The sequence below is a fragment of the Sapajus apella genome, unplaced genomic scaffold, assembly GCF_009761245.1.
Source record: "Sapajus apella isolate SASKATOON/1434 unplaced genomic scaffold, GSC_monkey_1.0 scaffold119, whole genome shotgun sequence".
Classification (NCBI taxonomy): domain Eukaryota; kingdom Metazoa; phylum Chordata; class Mammalia; order Primates; family Cebidae; genus Sapajus; species Sapajus apella.
This window is the reverse complement of record NW_022437059.1, coordinates 4,495,857-4,515,262: the sequence shown is the minus strand read 5'-3', so window position 1 is coordinate 4,515,262 and position 19,406 is coordinate 4,495,857. Positions and strand designations below refer to the sequence as shown.

At 43.4% G+C, this 19,406-nt stretch overlaps 1 protein-coding gene and 1 pseudogene across 1 annotated transcript; one reads left to right on the top strand and one right to left on the bottom strand.

Annotated features, from left to right (window-relative positions):
* Positions 1-11,509: 11,509 nt before the first annotated feature.
* On the bottom strand, positions 11,510-12,375 carry LOC116538499 (protein phosphatase 1 regulatory subunit 14B). Its single transcript, XM_032260947.1, has one exon. The coding sequence runs from the start codon at positions 12,209-12,211 to the stop codon at positions 11,768-11,770; it is 444 nt and encodes a 147-aa protein (XP_032116838.1). The 5' UTR covers positions 12,212-12,375; the 3' UTR covers positions 11,510-11,767.
* A 1,256-nt stretch (positions 12,376-13,631) lies between these two features.
* On the top strand, positions 13,632-14,247 carry LOC116538496 (annotated as a pseudogene).
* Positions 14,248-19,406: the final 5,159 nt, after the last annotated feature.

Sequence of the window (19,406 nt, the reverse complement as noted above, 5' to 3'; positions counted from 1 at the left end):
CCACCATACCCAGCCCAATTTTTGTATTTTTAGTAGAGATGAGGTTTTACTATGTTTGCCAGGCTAGTCTCAAACTCCTGACCTCAGGTAATCTGCCCGCCTCGGCCTCCCAAAGTGCTGACGTTACAGGTGTGAGCCATCATGCCCGGCCTGCAAAGTTTTAATTAATAAGTAAAAGGATTCATGAGGCTAGTCTTAAGCTGTAGCAAATCTGGTGTACTTTGTCCTACAAGTTTGTCTTTCTGCACTGTTCTGTCATAAAAAGGGGTACAATAAAATAGAATGTAGGCCTAGGACCCCCTTAAGCTCACTGTTCAAGCCATTCTGGCAAACGTGTCAGTTGCAAACTTTGCTGAAGATCCCTGAAACAGAGAAAGCTGGATGAGGTTTCCCTCTCTTCTTGTTTAATGTCCGTGGGAGCCTGACCACATAGCGATACTTTCTCTTGGTCTCCACCATCCAGGGAACAGGAATTTTGGAGTTCATGTCACAGTTAGCTATAAAAATTATTTTGAGCAGTTAAAAGCCATTTGAGCCGGGCGTGGTGGCTCACGCCTCTAATCCCAGCACTTTGGGAGGCCGAGGCGGGTGGATCACCCGAGGTCAGGAGTTCGAGACCAGCCTGACCAACATGGAGAAACCCTGTCTCTACTAAAAATACAAAATTAGCTGAGCATGGTGGTGCATGCCTGTAATCCCAGCTACTTGGGAGGCTGAGGCAGGAGAATCGCTTGAACCCAGGAGGTGGAAGTTGCGGTGAGCCGAGTTCGTGCCATTGCACTCCAGCCTGGGCAACAAGAGTGAAACTCTGTCTCAAAAAAAGAAAAAGCCATTTGAAGTTCAAAATTGACTGCTCTTGACTCCTTCTGGGAAGAGAAATAGAAACTGCTCAATGCTGTGATAAGGCTCGGTCTTCTCACAGTGGTGGCCAGGGTCCAATTCCTGGCTTAGGAATGAGTACTTTTGTTGCCAGTGGTAGTTATCCATACGGGTCTGCAGCAACTTCAATTCTTGCCTCCTCAGAAGAAATAATTCAACTGAGGGCCATAAGGCAGAAGGAGAGACTGAGGCAAGTTTTAGTGCAGGAGTAAAAGTTTATAAAAAGCTTTAGGGCAGTAAGGAAAGTACACTTGGAAGTATAAGCCAAGCGGATGACTTGAGAGACCAAGTGTGCAGCTTGACCTCTTGACTTGGGGTTTTATACGCTGGGATACTTCCGAGATCTTGCGTTACTTCTCCCCACTGAGATCTTATTGGGAAGCTGCTGATCAGTTTCAGGTGTTTTCTAAATTTTAGGAGACGGCCATTCCCTGGCACCAGCTATGACCAATGACTGCTTTAAAAAGCAGTTAACAACCTCCTGATGGTCGCCCAACACTCCGTGTGTGTGTGTGTGTGTGTGTGTGTGTGTGTGTGTGTGTGTGTGTGTGTGTGTGTGTCTGTGTGTGGGGAGCCCTCTCCTGCCCTGCTCATACCTAACTAGCTACCCACTGTAACACTTTCTGAATTGATGTCTGTGTGACTTTTACCATTTACTGATTCTCTTTCCCTCCATGAACAACTTCTGACTTCCTGTCTTGAATTTTCCTTTCTCTGAGCACTTAGAAGGTTGCCTTTAGGAAAGTTCAAAGGTAAGAAATATTTGCTGCTTGTTCTGGCTAGAGTTTTGTAGTAAGATATTTGGTTCAGAGTCAACTTAATTAAAAGCAGATATTCAAGCTATAAGTATATTGACAAGGCCTTTATGGGGTTTTTTTTTTTTTTTGGATCTTGTTTTTCTGGGAAAAAAAGATTTTTATCTTTTCAGTCAACTGAATTGTTTTTCTCCATTTTGTCTTCTTGCCATTCTTGATGCACGCATGAGAGGACTCAAGAAAACTTCTTTTCTTCTTTTTCTTTTTTGAGATGAGGTTTCACTCTTGTTGCCCAGGCTGGAGTGCAGTGGCGTGATCTTGGCTCACTGCAACCTCCACCTCCCAGGTTCAAACGATTCTCGATTCTCCTACCTCAGCCTCCCAGGTAGCTGGGACTACAGGCATGCACCACCACACCTAGGTCATTTTTTGTACTTGGTAGAGATGAGGTTTCACCATGTTGGTCAGGCTGATCTCGAACTCCTGATCTCAGTGGATCTACCCGCTTTGGCCTCTTGAAGTGCTAGGATTACAGGCATGCGCCACCACACTCAGCCAGACCTAAAATAATTTCTAACAGCCCAGACTCCTTGGGAAAAACAGAGGCAGTGCCACAGACCCCATTTTGTAAAAAACCTGTTTTCCTCATGAAACCCCAGGAATTGAAAACAGATAAATTCCTTGTATTAATCCATTTTTATGCTGCCGATAAAGACATATCTGAGATTGGGGCATTTACAAAAGAAGGAGGTTTATTGGACTTACAGTTCCACATGGCTGTGGAGGCCTCACAATCACAGTGGAAGGCAAGGAAGAACAAGTCACATCTTATGTGGATGGCAGCAGGCAAAGAGAGAATGAGAGCCAAGGGAAACAGCTTTTCCTTTATCAAACCATCAGATCTCATGAGACTTATTCACTATCACGAGAGCAGCATGGGAAAGACCTGTCCCTACGATTCAGTTACCTCCCACCAGGTCCCTTCCACAGCATCTGGGAATTCAAGATGATATTTGGGTGGGGACACAGCCAAATCCTACTATCCCTCTCAAAATCTAAGGCTAAACCTACTTTTGGATATTCTAGTATGTCCAAATACACTAGCCTAGGAGCCTGCTGTCATAGGCTCCACACCTAGTTGGGTGTCATCCTACCCCCCACTGAGAGATGAGACTCCCACAGGGGATGGGGAGATCAAAAATACATTGATTGGCTTTGGGTTGCTTTGCAATGAAATGTACAGTAAAATCATTGTACTGTCTTGTTCCATAGCATTTCTCTTTTGGGAATCCAGAATTTTTGGAGATCTGTTTGCTTTCCAGTTGTGCCTTTTTATTAGGCTCTAGAAACTGCAAGTTTTCCTAGCCTTGTTCCACAAAGGACTCCACCCTGAATCTGGTAATCCAGATAAGAATCTTTTAATTTTTTTTAATTTTAATTTTAATTTTTTTTTAAAGACGAGGTTTCACCATGTTGGTCAGGCTGGTCTTGAACTCCCGACCTCAGGTGATCCACCCGCCTTGGCCTCCAAAGTGCTTGGATTACAGGCATGAGCCACCACGCCAGGCCTTAAGAATCTTAAAAACTGGCTAATGAGGGGCCAGGCGCGGTGGCTCACGCCTGTGATCCCAGCACTTTGGGAGGCCGAGGCGGGTGGATCATGAGGTCAAGAGATCGAGACCATCCTGGTCAACAAGGTGAAACCCCATCTCTACTAAAAATACAAAAATTAGCTGGGCATGGTGGTGCGTGCCTGTAGTCCCAGCTGCTCGGGAGGCTGAGGCAGGAGAATTGCTTGAACCCAGGAGGCAGAGGTTGCAGTGAGCCGAGATCGCACCATTGCACTCCAGCCTGGGTAACAAGAGCGAAACTCTGTCTCAAAAAAAAAAAAATAAATAAAAAAATAATAATAAATAAATAAATAAAACTGGCTAATGAATAATCTTACAACTGCTGGATCCTTTTCTGTCTATATATTTAAGTCTTGTGTGGGATGTTGATATGAAAAAGTTCTGATTAATTGGCTTAAAATAATAAGTACTTAAATATTTTGTCAGAAAAATTAGTCCATTTTCATGCTGCTGATAAAGACTCACTCAAAACTGGTTAATTTACAAAGAAAAAGAGGTTTAATTGACTCACAGTTCCACATGGCTGGGGAAGCCTCACATGGCAGAAGGGAAAAGCCACCTGTTATATGGTGGCGAGCAAGAGAGAATGAGAATGAAGCAATAGGGTTTCCCCTTATACAACCATCAGATCTTGTGAGACATATTCACTACCATGAGAACAGTGTGGAGGGAAACACCTCTTATAATTCAATTATCTCCCACTGAGTCCCTCCCACAACAAGTGGGAATTATGGGAGCTACGATTCAAGATAAGATTTGGGTGGGGACACAGCCAAACCACATCATTCTGCCCCTGGATCCTCCCAAATCTCATGTCCTTACTTTTTTTTCTTTTTTTTTTAAGACAGAGTTTTGCTCTTGTTGCCCAGGCTAGAGTGCAATGGCACGATCTCGGCTCACCGCAACCTCTGCCTCCTGAGTTCAAGTGATTCTCCTGCCTCAGCCTCCGGAGTAGCTGGGATTACAGGTGCACACCATTCTATTTTATAAAATCAAGTATTTTAAGACTTTAACATATATGACAGGCTTCCCCAAATCAAATTTTAGCTTCAAAATTAAGTCTTTTTTAATCTCTAACTTTGGGATGCTACAGAGGACACTGAAGCATTCAAAAGAAAGGAAAACAGAATTATCTGACATGTTAAGTTACATAGAAAGCATTGTGAGAACAAGAAATAGTGTCTATCCTTCTTCAGGTTATATTTTAGTGAATGTTATTCATACATGTTCCCAAATCATATGGGATTTATAAAATTCTAATATGTCTGAGTATATGCTATCAATAATAATTATGGTTATTATATTAAGTTATTATAGACCACAGATAGCCAAATTTTCTTTTCAATTTTGTCTTTAACTGTGACAACTTAGTCATTTCCACAGTTAATTGCCTAATTCTGATGTAGTTTCTGAAAGCTTCACAAGCACGCAAAATCCTAGAATATGGTGTCTTTTAGGAGGTTTGTGAAAGGATGGAAAGGACCCTGAAAAGCACTCTTGAATACAGGTTTCTGATCACTTTAGAATCATACCATTTGGACTGAGTAAGAATTCCTGGGACTTTAATGAAAAGACTGGTTTATAAAACTGCTAACCCAAGTAGAACAAAAATTAATTGAATACTAAGGGAATTCTTTGTCAGATTTTCTTTTTTTTTTTTTTTTTTAGGGGGGGTTTTGCTCTTGTTACCCAGGCTGGAGTGCAATGGCGCCATCTCGGCTCACCGCAACCTCTGCCTCCTAGGTTCAGGCAATTCTCCTGCCTCAGCCTCCTGAGTAGCTGGGATTACAGGCACACACCACCATGCCCAGCTAATTTTCTGTATTTTTAGTAGAGACGGGGTTTCACCATGTTGACCAGTATGGTCTCGATCTCTTGACCTCATGATCCACCCGCCTTGGCCTCCCAAAGTGCTAGGATTACAGGCGTGAGCCACCGCGCCCGGCTCAGATTTTCTTTTTTTCTTTCCCTCTTTCCCTCCTTCCTTCCTTCCCTCCTTCCCTCCCTCCCTCCCTCCTCCCCTCTTCCCCTCTTCCCCTCCTCCCTTCCTCCCTGCCTTCCTTCCTTTTTTGGGACAGATTCTCACTTTGTCGTCCAGGCTGGAGTAAAATGGTGTAATCTTGAAGCTCACTGCAACCTCTGCCTTCTGGGTTCAAGCAATTCTTCTGCCTCAGCCTCCTGAGTAGCTGGGACTAAGGTACATGACACCATCTGGCTAATTTTTTATTTTTAGTAGAGACAGGGTTTCACCATGTTGGCCTGGCTGGTCTCGAACTCCTGATCTCAGGTGATCCACCCTCCTTGGCCTCCCAAAGTGCTAGGATTACAGGCATGAGCCACCACGCCTGACCACTTTGTCAGATTTTCATGCTAAATCTGCCAATACTGAAATTGTTTAAATATATAATTTGTATGAATTCTATGGCCTAAGTCAAATTACTTATGATAACCTATCAGTTGTCAGTGCTATGCCCCTAAATTGGAGAAACAACTAGTATTCGAGAAGATATAAGTCCAGTTAAGCATGGACTCATGGAGAAGTGGGATGGCTGCCTTGTCCTTTCTGAGTCCTTAAAGCTTTTGTTATTAAAAGCTCTTCATTCTATGACTCATTATGGAAGAGATAAAATGATCCAAATTAAATATATATTGGTGTGGTGACTTCTAAATTACTAAAATAGTTTATGACTAATGTTTGGTTTGTCCAACCCATATTCCTGGGAAGACAATCAACGCTTCAAGTACATTCCGCTACCTGATGGGCCATTTAAACATTTATAGACAGAAGTGATTAATTATCATTTTCAATGCATGTTTCCTGGTTGTATAAGAGCTGTCCCATGCAAGAGGACTGATGTTATAACATAGCTTATTATGCCACAGGTAAAAAAAACTTTTCATGAGGACAATCAACCCCTTCACAATCTAAAACCTGAAGACTGGCTCTTTTGAGAACATCAGAGAAAGACTGCCCTTGCCATCTACACTGCAGCAAAACTTGGGGACTTTGAATCTTGGGTTCATAATCTCACAACTGAGAAGGGTCCCTCCACACTCTTGGAACTGTATCGCCATTGGAACCCTTAAGGTAAAGCCAATCAGGGAAGTTTCTCCCCAGAAGAAGATGGCATCCTTGATGTGAACAGCTTTTTCCCAAGATCACACATTAAGACTTCTCTACTGTCAAGAGACTCTTTGAATTCTTTTCGCCCTTGCTTATGCCTCTATGAACAACAGAAGTGAAAAGAGCAGCTGGACATGGTGGCTCATGCCTGTAATCCCAGCACTTTGGAGGCTGAGGCGGGCAGATCACTTGAGGTGAGGAGTTCAAGACTAGCCTTGCCAACACGGTGAAACCCCTGTCTCTTCTAGAAATACAAGAATTAGCCAGGTGTTGTAGCACATGCCTGTAGTCCCAGCTACTCAGGAGGCTGAGGCAGGAGAATCAGTTCAATTGGGGAGGCAGAGTTTGCAGTGAGCCCAGATTGCGCTATTACATTCCAGTCTGGGTGACAGAGTAAGACTCTGTCTCAAAAAAAAAAAAAAAAAAAAAAAAAGTAAAGAGGAAAAAAAAGAGGGTCTGTTGTGTACATTCATGGGATATACTTTTATTTGTGAAGGATTTTGTAGCGAGCCTTATACATGGATGACCTTATACCTTGATAGATGGAAGATGAAGACCCAATGTAGGTGAGAATTTTTTTTTTTTTTTTTTTTTGAGACAGAGTCTTACTCTGTCACCCAGGTTGCAGTGCAGTGGTACAATCTCAGCTCACTGCAACTTCTGCCTCCTGAGTTCAAGCGATTCTCCTGCCTCAGCCTCCCAAGTAGCTGGGACTACAGGTGTGCGCCACCATGCCTGGCTACTTTTTGTATTTTTTAGTAGAAGCAGGGTTTCACCATATTAGACAGGCTGGTCTCAGACTCCTGACCTTGTGATCCACCTGCCTTGGCCTCCTTAAGTTCTGGGATTACAAGTGTGAGCCACTGCACCCAGCTGTAGGTGAGAAATTTTAATGGTAGATATCTTGCTTCATAATCAGTCAGAAAGAGAACATTGGTTCATACCTCTTAACCTACATCATGGGTTAAAGAGAACATTGCCAGGAGGTCCTCATTCTTCTAGATGGCCATCATCGTTAGGTCTTTTTTCCATGGTTTGGAGTAAAAGAGGCATTGATTAGAAATGTATCCTTCATGATAGGCTCTATGGCAGATTCTACTGTAACGGATATGATGGCCCAACAGACTTTAAATTATCTTATGAAAGTTATGCTAAATAATAGAATTGCTCTAGATTACTTACTGACTAAACAGAGAAATATCTGTGCAGCTGCTGACACTTGAGCCTATGGAGAAATACCTTGTCTTGGGTATTACAGAGATTCAGTTGAAGGGGAGAGACTGCTTAGTTAAGCAAGTAGACTGTATATCTAGCTCATTCATTGATCTATTTGATTTTAGGTGTTGGTTTATGGAGTCTGAGTAAAGAGCATACTCCAAAACCTTGGTATCAACCTTATGATCATTATAATAATAGTCTCCCTGGTGCGCTGTGTTCTCTCAAAAATTTTAAAAGTTTGCATGCAGCCATCGCTAAAATGTCAAAAGGTCTTGCTTCAACTGGAATGACAAGGGCTGAAAGAAATGTGTGACCGTGGGCCAGGCATGGTTGCGCATGCTTGTAATCCCAGCACTTTGGGAGGCCAAGGCAGATCGCTTGAGTCCAGGAGTTCGGGACCAGCCTGGGCAACATGGTGAAATCCCATCTCTACAAAAAGTACAAAAATTAGCTGGGCGTGGTGGTGCATACCTGTAGTCCCAGCTACTCAGGAGGCAGAAGTGGGAGAATCACTGGAGCCCAGGAGGCGGAGGTTGAAGTAAGCTGAGATCGTTCCACTGCACTCCAGTCTGGGTGACAGAGTGAGACCCTGTCTCAAAAAAAAAAAAAAAAAGAAATGTTGACCATGAGGGCACCATAACCTGTGAATGGCACACTCATACCGGAAATCCAAAATAATGGCAGCTGAGAATGCTAAGTTTTGGTCACACTCTCACCTAAGTGAGGAGCAAAATGGGAGAATTTTAAAACAAAATTGTGAGAGGCCATTGTTTCGGACTGAGCGCATGCACTAGGCCCCAACAGACAAGACCAAACCAAAATGGGGTCACTCGTGCTAAATGTGACACGGTCAAATTAAGACTTCAAGGAAACACATACATCCTAGAGCTGACCAGGCTTTGTTTTTTGTCGTGTAAACAGGACAACCCAGCTTAAGGAAGTACCCTCTACTCTAACCCTTAAAAAAAAAAAACCCAAAGTCCTTGTTCCCACCTGGCAAAACCCACGTTCTACTGTTTCCCAGTGGGTTTGAAGACCAAATAAGTACTTTTTGTGGTGGTGACTGTGACATCAATGACTAAAGTTTTGGTAAATCTCTCAAAATTGAGAGGATGAACAAAAGTGGGGAATTGTTAAATCAAGTTTAGCCTAAAATGGCTTCCATACGTATTTTGAGTTCAGCGTAAAGGTTTCCTCATGAACTAGAGCCTAAAGGGAAATGTAAACAAACTGTAGTCTACTCTTGTGCCAATCACCAAGTTTTGGCCAATCAAATGTGGCTAAATGTTCACACTGTGTTCAAATAAGGCAAATGCCAAGCTATAGCCAATACAGCTCTTTCTGTACCTCACTTCCGTTTTCTGTGTGTCACTTTACTTTTTCTGTCAGTAAATCTTCTTCCACCATGTGGCTGCGCTGGAGTTTCTGAGCCTACTCTGCCTCAGGAGGCTGCCTGGTTTGTGAACCATTCATTGCTCAATTAAACTTGTAATTGAGGCTGGGCATAGTGACTCATGCTCGTAATCCCAGTGCTTTGGGAGGCTGAGGTGGGTGGATGATTTGAGGTCAGGAGTTCAAGACTATCCTGGCCAACATGGTGAACCCCTGTCTCTAGTAAAAACACAAAAATTAGCCAGGTATGGTGGTGTGTGGCTGTAATCCCAGCTATTTGGGAGGCTGAGGCAGGAGAATTGCTTGGACCTGGGAGGCAGAGGTTGCAGTGAGCCAAGATTGTGCCACTACACTCCAACCTGGGCAATGGAGTGAGACTGTCTAAAAAAAAAATGAATTTGGCTGAAGTTTTTTTTAATCACCCTTCTGCCCATATATTTTGATTTTTTAAAAAAGCAGTTTACTCACCAAAGTAGAGTCCACATGTCCGTTTCCACCTATGATAGCAATACATCTGTAGTGAGAAAGGCCTGCGTTTACGCTGCAGGGTTATTTTCTGAGGACGACTACTGTTGTCTATTTTGTGCAGATGTTGTTTTATGCACATCATATCAGTTTAACTAAAGAGCTTGAAACAAATTCACCATTTTTCCATCCTGTCCTGACCTTCATTTTTATTGGCTAATAAACATCAGCTTCCTTAATGCCATCAAAATAAAGTCTCTGCATTTTCTTTGGCAGCAGTGGGCTTTAAAAACATTTTTAGGCTGGGTGTGGTGGCTCACACCTGTGATCCCAGCACTTTGGGAGGCTGGGGTGAGGTCAGGAGTTCCAGATCAGCCTGGTCAACGTGGTGAAACCCCATCTCTAATAAAAAAATACAAAAATGAGCTGGCGGCAGTGGTGCGTGCCTGTAATCCCAGCTGCCTGGGAGTTTGAGGGAGAATTGCTTGAACCTGGAGCAGAGGTTGCAGTGAATTGCTCTTCAGCCTGGGCAACAGAGCAAGACTGTCTCAAAAATTTAAAAAAAAAAAATTAGTAAAAAAATTGAGATGGGGTATTTCTATTTTGCCCAGGCTGGATGCAAACTCCTGAACTCAAGAAGTCCTCCTCAGCCTTCAGAGCAGCTGGGAGTACAGGTCTGAGCCACCAAGCCTGGCTCAGCAGTGGGCTTTTGAAGGAAGAGTTGTGCTTTTTCTTTCATTAACCGCACTGGACTACATGATTGGAGGATGTATTCCTGGTTTCAGGAGTCGTCTGTGAACCTCTGTTTAGCATTTGGTTCCCCTGAAAGGCTTCCTGGACTCCAAGGTTAGCTCCTGAGAAGGGCTTCAAAGCTTTACAAAGAGTTACAAGCCCACATTATTTTGATTATTTTATATTGTTATATTTTGATTTCAAAATAAAGAGGAAGAAAAATAAGGAAAATGTCTAGGAAATTAGGGCAACAATTATAAATTGTTGCACCACCACAGCCAGCTCATTTTTGTATTTTTTAAATTAGAGATGGGGTTTCACCACGTTGGCCAGGCTGATCTGGAACTCCTGACCTCACCCCAGCCTCCCAAAGTGCTGGGATTACAGGTGGGAGCCACCACGCCCAGCCTAAAAATGTTTTTAAAGCCCACTGCTGCCAAAGAAAATGCAGACTTTATTTTGATGGCATTAAGGAAGCTGATGTTAATGAGCCAAAAAAAATGAAAGTCAGGACAGGAAAACAGTGAATTTGTTTCAAGCTCTTTGGTTTGTAATTATAGTTTCTAAATTTTTAACAATTTATAATTGTTGCCCTAATTTCCTAGGCATTTTCCTTATTTTTCTTCCTCTTTGAAAATGTTCAAATCTACGGAAAAGGGTATGGAAGGCAGAATAATGGCTCCCCAAAGATGTCCACATTCTAATTTCTGGAACCTGTGCATGTGTTATCTTAGACGGCAAAATGAACTTTGCAGCAGTGATAGTTAAGGGTCTTGAGTTGGGAGGAGTGTCCTGGATTATACAGGTGGGCCCAGTGTAATCACATGAGACCTTGAAAGGCAGGTAAAGGGTCAGACAAGGGGAGAGAAGGCAGGCAGAGGGTACAGAAATGGAAATGTGATGATCAGAGCAGAGGTTAGAGTGATGTGTTTTGAAGATAGAGGAAGGAGCCAGGAGCTAAGGCGTGTGAGTGGTGTTTGAATCAGGAAAAGGAAACATTCTTCTTTGAGCCCTGAGAAGAAACAAAACTCTGCCAACACCTTTCAGCTCCATAAGGCTCATTTTGAATTTCTGACTTCTAGAACTTTAAGAAAATACATTTGTGTTGTTCTAAGACACCAGGTTTGTGGTAATTTGTTAAGAGCAGAAATAAGAAACAAGGTGCGAAAGATTGGCAGTGAATTCCTTCATATAGACATTTTGCTACATTTGTTTTCTCTCTCTCTCCCTTAGGCTATGGTTTGTTGAAGAATTTGGAATGAGTTGTAAGTGTGACACTTTATTTTTTATTTTTTTTTTTTTTTGCACCAAAGGCGTATCCTAGCTTTATTAAAGGGCCCGCGCCGCAGAGTCAATATAAAAACACAAAAAGTCCCATCAGTTTAATAACAATAAAAAACCCCAAGTGGAAAACTGAGGGGGGCAGGGGAAAAGACCCCTGGGCCAGGGGCACGAGGAGCCCTGCTCATGGCACCAGGCCTGGCCACAGGGTCCCCTGGTATTGCTGTTGCTATGAGGTTGGGGGCAGCGATTGTCCTGTGGGAGCCACCGTTCGCCTGGGTCGGGGACCCTCATTTCTTCTGGGGTGTGCTCAGTTTCTGCATGCCCCGGATCTTGTCCAGCAGGCCAGAGATGAAGGCCTCTGTGGGTTTGTAACAGTCAACCAGCAGCTCCTTGACCCTGGCAGCCCGGGCATCATCACTCTCCATGTCCAGGAGCTCATCCACGTCAATCTCCAGTTCTGGGATCTCCTCTTCCTGGCAGTCGTAAAGGCGCGTGAGCTGCTCCAGGATCCACTCCTCTAGGTTGAGGCGCTTCCGTAGCTCCTTGCGGTCATACTTGACGGTGACCTTCCCTTGGCGCCTCACTGGGCCCTCATCGTCCGCGCCGCCCGGGCCTTCTCCTGCGGCCCCGGGGGGACTCTGAAAGTAGACGCGTGGTCCTGGGCCGCCACTGCCCGGCCCAGGCGCCGGGGCCGCCAACGCCGCGCCCCCCGCTGTCCCGCTGTCCGCCATGGCGGCCGCCGGGGCCACGTGCGCGCGTCGGGCCCCTCCCTGCACCGCCGCCTCCGGGACGCCCGCCGGCTGGCTCGGGTTAGCTCGCCCGCTCCGCTCCGCGCGGCTCCGCGGCGAGGGCGGCGGCGGGGGCGCCCGGGGGCAGCTGCAGCATGCGGAGCCCCCGGGCCTGGCCTTATTGTTTTTTTTGAGACAGAGTCTTGCTCTGTTGCGCCCAGGCTGGAGTGCAGTGGCGTGATCTCGATTCCCTGCAACCTCCGCCTCCCAAGTTCAAGCAATTCTTCTGCCTCAGTGTACCAAGTAGCTAGGATTACAGGTGGCCACCGCCAGGCCTGACTAATTTTTTGTATTTTTAGTGGAGACAGGGTTTCACCATATTGGCCAGGCTGGTCTCAAACTCCCGACCTCAGGTGATCCACCTGCCTCAACCTCCCAAAGTGTTGAGAATACAGGCGTGAGCCACTGCACCTGGCCTGTGACCCTTTACCTTTAATCATTTCAACATTAATCTCCCAAACAATACAAATATCACTCAAGAAATTTTACATTAACAAAATACTAGTCCTTAATAATAGCTAATATTAAATTTCACTAATTATTCCAATAATGTTCTTTAGAGCTTTTTGTGATCCAGAATCCAACCAGGAATTATGCATTGCACTTATTTGCCATGTGTATCTAGGCTCCCTTAATGTAGACTAGTAACTGAGATTATTTTTCGTCTTAATGATACTATCATTTTTGAAGAGTCCGGAGGGTCAACCATTTTGCCGAATGTTCCTTAATTTGGGTTTGTCTGGCTGCTTTCTTCAGGTTATTAGTTCCAGGCTAAACATCTCTGGCAGGAATATATATTGTTGCTGTTTTGTCCTCAGAGCATCTAGGGGACAGACAATGTCAGCTTGTCCCCCGGGGTAACCGACATAGGACCTTACCTAGCACATGCTTTATCATTGGTATGTGTGTATAGAAAAAACACACTACGTATAAAGTTGGTCCTATCATTGGTTTTAGGTATCCACTGTGGCCTTGAACACGTGCCCTGAAGATAAGAGGGAATGACTGTATTTCTTCTTTTTCTAAAATAAGAAACAAGAATAAAATTATGTGCCGGGTGTGGCGGCTCATATCTGTAATCCTAGCACTTGGGGGGCCAAGTGGGAGGATTACTGGAGCCCAGGAGTTTGAGACTAGCCTGGGCAATATAGTGAGACCTGAACTCTAGAAAAAACTAAAAACATTAGCCAGGCATAGTGGTGTGTGCCTGTAGTCCCAGCTACTTGGAAGGTTGAGGTGGGAGGATCACTTGAGTCCGGGAGGTTGAGGCTGCGGTGAACTGTGATCACACCACTGTACTCCAGCCTGGGCAACAGAGTGAGGCTCTGTCCCAAGAACAACAAAAAAATTATGATATTTGAAACCTGGGCGCCTCCAAGATGCTGGCTTACCACTCTTCTCTCATGGATCCTGACACCAAACCCATTGGAAACATGGCACTGTTACCTATCAGAAGTCAATTCAAAGGACCTGCCCCCAGAGAGACAGAAGATACAGACATTGTGGATGAAGCCATCTATTACTTCAAGGCCAATGTCTTCTTCAAGAAATATGAAATTAAGAATGAAGCTGATATATATAACTCTCTACATTTTTGAGTGTCTGAAGAAACTCCAAAAGTGCAATTCCAAAAGCCAAGGTGAGAAAGAAATGTAATTTTCCCCTTCCCGGAGAGCCTGGTTTTCCACTTACTGTGATTTATGCCAAATCTGCAAACAAACAGGAAGATGAAGTGATGAGAGCCGATTTACAACAGCTAAGGCAAGAGACTGGACTGAGACTTTATGAGAAAGTTTTCGACCCTCAGAATGATAAACCCAGCAAGTGGTAGACTTGCTTTGTGAAGAGACAGTTCATGAACAAGAGTCTTGCAGGACCCGGACAGTGAAGGGAGCTCGGGCAGCCACCATCTCCAGAGCCCTGGGCAGCATTTTCCAGCAAGATATACACAATCTTTTGCCTTTATTTCATAATTTTTATACGGAAGAGAGAAGAGCGTGTCTTTACTTGAAAAACTCTTGATCAAGAATTCAGGTAGGAGAAAAGAAAGTATGTGATTTGAAATTTTCTGCAGTATTAAGCTGGCACTTAATAAGAATAAGTAATAATAAAATTTCTAACATTCCAAAAAAAATGATGATATTCACTTTGGCAGAAGATTAAGATGTATAACAAAGTATAGTTGTGTCACACCTTTGTCTAGTTTTTCATAAAATTTTGACTGGAAATATTGTCAATAAGGGGTTCCTTTGAGATTATTTTTTCTTGTGGCCAGGAATTTTAGGTCTCTCTCTCTCTCTCTCTCTCTCTCTCTCTCTCTCTCTCACACACACACACACACACACACACACACACACACACACACACACACACACATTTTACTAAAGCAGAAAGGAATTTATTTTAGAGTCTCAGAACTATTCTAGAATAATGGAAAGTGGGAAGGCTGGCATGGCATCCTAGGCTTGGAAAATGGGCTGGAACTCAAAGGAGGGTTAACTTCAGGGAACACAACTGTGGATGGTCACAGCCCCGTCTTTTCGGGATGCTGCTGCTGGCTCCCTGGTTGTCAGGCTCTCTGAGGCTGCTCTGGTCTGCTGATGCTGCCACTACTGTGGTCATTACTGAACTGACTCTCTGACTTTGTTCTCTGTCTGAAGATTTAGAATTCTGGGCTGCAACACCTACTGGCCAAGCCTAGGTCATCAGCCTGCATCATGCACTGTCAAGAGGGGTACGAGGGAAAATCAGATCTTCATTTTCCTTAGTTAGAGGTGGGGCTCTGCCTCCCTCCAAATCTTACATGATACAGGATGTGAGAGCAATTCCTCTAAAAGAGAAAAGGTGTGCTGGTGTAGGGTAGCCAGAAAAAGGTCAAAGGTCCACTCTACTCAGCCCCCAAAAGACAAGGGTGCAGGCTTTTCCATGAAAGAAGAAATTCTTCTAATGAATAGTATCTCCAAATAAGGGATCTCTGGTTCTGGGGGAACTGCAAATGAATAGTGAACTTAAAATGTGCCATCTCACTATCCTACTAGTAAGTGAGAATTAAAACAGGAAGATGCCCTGAGAGGATTTTGAACAGGGGACGGATGTAGCCAGAATGCTCACTTTCCAAGGGAGAGCCCTAATGCAGCATATAACCCACTTGAAATGTCTCAACTTGTAAGTGATATGGATTACAAAATTAAAAAATGTTGAAGTAATGGTATTTTTATTTTTAATTTAATTAAATTAACTTTAAATTTTTTTCAGCCAAATATTTTATTTTTTATTTTTATTTTAGGTTTAGGGGTATATGTGCAGATTTCATGTGTAGGTAAATTGCATGTTGTGGGGGTTTGGTGTACAGATTATTTTGTTATCCAGGTAGTAGGCATAGTACCTGATAGGTAGTTTTTTGATCCTCACCCTCCTTCCACCCTCCTTCCACCCTCCACTCTTCAGTAGGCCCTGGTGTCCGTTGTTCCTTTCTTTGGGTCTATGTGTATTTAATATTTAGCTCCCTTTTATAAGTGAGAAAATGTGGTATTTGGTTTTCTGTTCCAGTGTTTGCTCAGGATAATGGCCTCCAGTACCATCTATGTTGCTGCAAAGGACATGATCTTACTCCTTTTTACGGGCTGCATAGTATTCCATGGTATGTATGGGCCCCATTTTCTTTATCCAGTCTACTGTTGATGGGTATTTAGGTTAATTCTATGTCTTTGTTATTGTAAATAGTGCTGCAATGAACATACGTATGCATGTGTCTTTAGTAGTACCACTGATTTTCTTTGGGTATGTACCCAATAATAGGATTGCTGGGTGAAATGGTAGCTCTGTTTGAAGTTCTTTGATAAATTGCCAAACTGCTTTCCACAGTGGCTGAACTAATTTACATTCCCACCAGCAGTGTATAAACATTCCCTTTTCTCCACAACCTCAACCATGTCTATTATTTTTTGACTTCTTACTAATAGCCATTCTGATTGGTGTGAGATGCTATCTCATTGTGGTTTTGACTTGCATTTTTTTTTTTTTTTTTTTTTTGGGGGACGGAGTTTTGCTCTTGTTACCCAGGCTGGAGTGCAGTGGCGCGATCTTGGCTCACCGCAACCTCCGCCTCCTGGGTTCAGGCAATTCTCCTGCCTCAGCCTCCTGAGTAGCTGGGACTATAGGCACGCGCCACCATGCCCAGCTAATTTTTTGTAGTTTTAGTAGAGACAGGGTTTCACCATGTTGACCAGGATGGTCTTGATCTCTTGACCTCGTGATCCACCCGCCTCAGCCTCCCAAAGTGCTGGGATTACAGGCTTGAGCCACCGCACCCGGCTGACTTGCATTTTTTTAATGATTAGTGATATTGAGCATTTTTACATATGTTTGTTGGCCACATGCATGTCTTCTTTTGAAAAGTGCCTGTTTATACGCTTTGCCCACGTTTTAATGAGGTTGTTTTTTTCTTGTAAGTTTGTTTAAGTTCCTTGTAGATTCTGGATATTAGACCTTTGTCAGATATATAGCTTGCAAATATCTCCTCCAATTCTGTGAGTTGTCTATTTACTCTGTTGATAGTTTCTCTTGCTGTGCAGAGGCTCTTTGTTAAATACTGCAATTAGGTTCCATTTGTCAATTTTTGTTTTTGTTGCAATTCCTTTTGGTGTCTTCATCATGAAATCTTTGCTAGGGCCTATGTCCAGAATGGTATTTCTTAGGTTTTCTTCTAGGGTTTTTATAGTTTTGGGTTTTACATTTACGCTTTAATCTACCTTTAGTTGATTTGTGTATATGCTGTGAGAAAGGGGTCCAGTTTCGATCATTTGCATATGGCTATCCAGTTATCCCAGCACCATTTATTGAATAGGGAGTCCTTTACCCTTTGCTGGTTTTTGTCGACTTTGTCAAAGATTAGGTGGTTGTAGGTACGGGGTTTATTTCTGGGCTTTCTAGTCTGTTCCATTTGTCTGTGTGTCTGTTTTTGTACCAGTACCCTGCTGTTTTGGTTACTGTAGTACTTCAGTATAGTTTGAAGTCTGGTAATGTGATGCCTCCAGCTTTGTTCTTTTTGCTTAGAATTGCTTTGGCTATTTGGGCTCTTTTTTGGTTGCATGTGAAATTAAATTAAATCAAATTAATTTTTGTTTTTTGAGATAGTATCTCCCTCTGTTGCCCAGACTGGAGTGCGGTGATATGATTTTGGCTCACTGCAACTTCCACCTCCTCCATTCAAGTGGTCTTCCTACCTCAGCCTCCTGAGTAGCTGGGATTACAGGCATGCACCACCACACCTGGCTAAGTTATGTGTTTTTAGTAGGGACGGGGTCTTACCATGTTGCTCAGGCTGGTCTCAAACTCCTGACCTCAGGTGATCTGCCCACCTCAGCCTCCCAAAGTGCTGAGATTATAGGCGTGAGCCACTGCACCCAGCTGAGAATGTCATCAGTGGTTTGAATAGTATTGATTGTGTAAATTGCTTTGGGCAGTATGGCCATTTTAACAATATTGATTCTTCCTATTTATGAGCATGGAATGCTTTTCCATTTGTTTCTATTGTCTCTGATTTCTTGGAGCAGTGTTTTGTAATTCTCATTGTGGAGATCTTTCACCTCCCTGGTTAGCTATATTCTTAGATATTTTATTCTTTTTGTGACAGTTGTGAATGGGATTGCATTTTTTTTTTTAAAGAAGTTTTGCTCTTGTTACCCAGGCTGGAGTGCAATGGTGCGATCTTGGCTCACGGCAACTTCCACCTCCTGGGTTCAAGCAATTCTCCTGCCTCAGCCTCCTGAGTAGCTGGGACCACAGGTGTGCCACCATGCCCAGCTAATTTTTCTATTTTTAGTAGAGACGGGGTTACACCATGTTGACCAGGATGGTCTCCATCTCTTGACCTCGTGATCCACCTGCCTCGGCCTCCCAAAGTGCTGGGATCATAGGTGGGATTGCATTCTTGATTTGGCACTTAGCTTGGATGTTGTTGGTGTACAGAAGTGTTACTGATTTTTGTACATTGATTTTGAATCTTGAAACTTCTCTGGAGTTGCTTATCAGATCTAGGAGATTTTGGGCAGACACTCTGGGGTTTTCTAGGTATAGAATCACATCACTTGCATACAAAGATAGTTTGACTTCCTCTTTTTCTATTTGGATGCCTTTTATTTTTTTCTCTTGCCTGATTGCTCTGGCTATGACTTCTAGCACTATGTTGAATAGGAGTGGGCATCCTTGTCTTGTTCTGGTTCTCAAGGGGAATGCTTCCAGCTTTTGCCCATTCCATATGATGTTGGTGGTGGGTTTGTCATATATGGCTCTTATTATTTTGAGGTAAGTTCCTTCAATGCCTGGTTTGTTGAGGGCTTTTAACATGAAAGCATGTTGGGATTTTGTTTTTTAAATTTGGTTCTAGCAGTCTCCTAGAATACCAAACATTTTCAATTAATCATTTAATCTGTAACAGACCCGGGTTATAGATCTGCTTGAGGTCTATTTGCGCAGTTGTAGACATTTTATTATTCTGTCTTTCAATACATATCTTCTGAATTCTCTCATAAGCAATGCAGACTGTAAATGTACCTTAGTATGTAGCAGAAGGCCTTACGTAAAACAAGGGGGCTTTTGCACAGGCCAAATAGGAAAGTTAAAGATTCATAAATAATAAAATATGGGTGCTATACATACCTGTTGATTGAGTTTGGGGCTTTCCAGCTGAGGTGAACTCTGATGGCAGTAGTATCAGAGAAATCCAGGTTTTTGAGATAATCTTTCTGAATGATAATAACACCTTTCACATGCTTATGTACATTCTCATTTTGCTCTTATCATTTCACTCCACACAACAGTCCTATGAGGTAGAGCTCGTTATTCACATTTCTATATATATATATTTTTTGAGTTGGAGTCTGGCTGCATTGTCTAGGCTGGGTACAGTGGCAAGATCTTGGGTTGTTGCAACCTCCACCTCCCGGGCTCAAGCAATTCTCCTGCCTCAGCCTCCCAAGTAGCTGGAAATACAGGTGTGCGCCACCACTGCCAGGTAATTTTTGTATTATTTGGTAGAGATGGGGTTTCACCATGTTGGCCAGGCTGGTCTTGAACTGACCTCAAGTGATCTGCTTGCTTTTGCCTCCCAAAGTTCTGGGATTACAGGTGTGAGCCA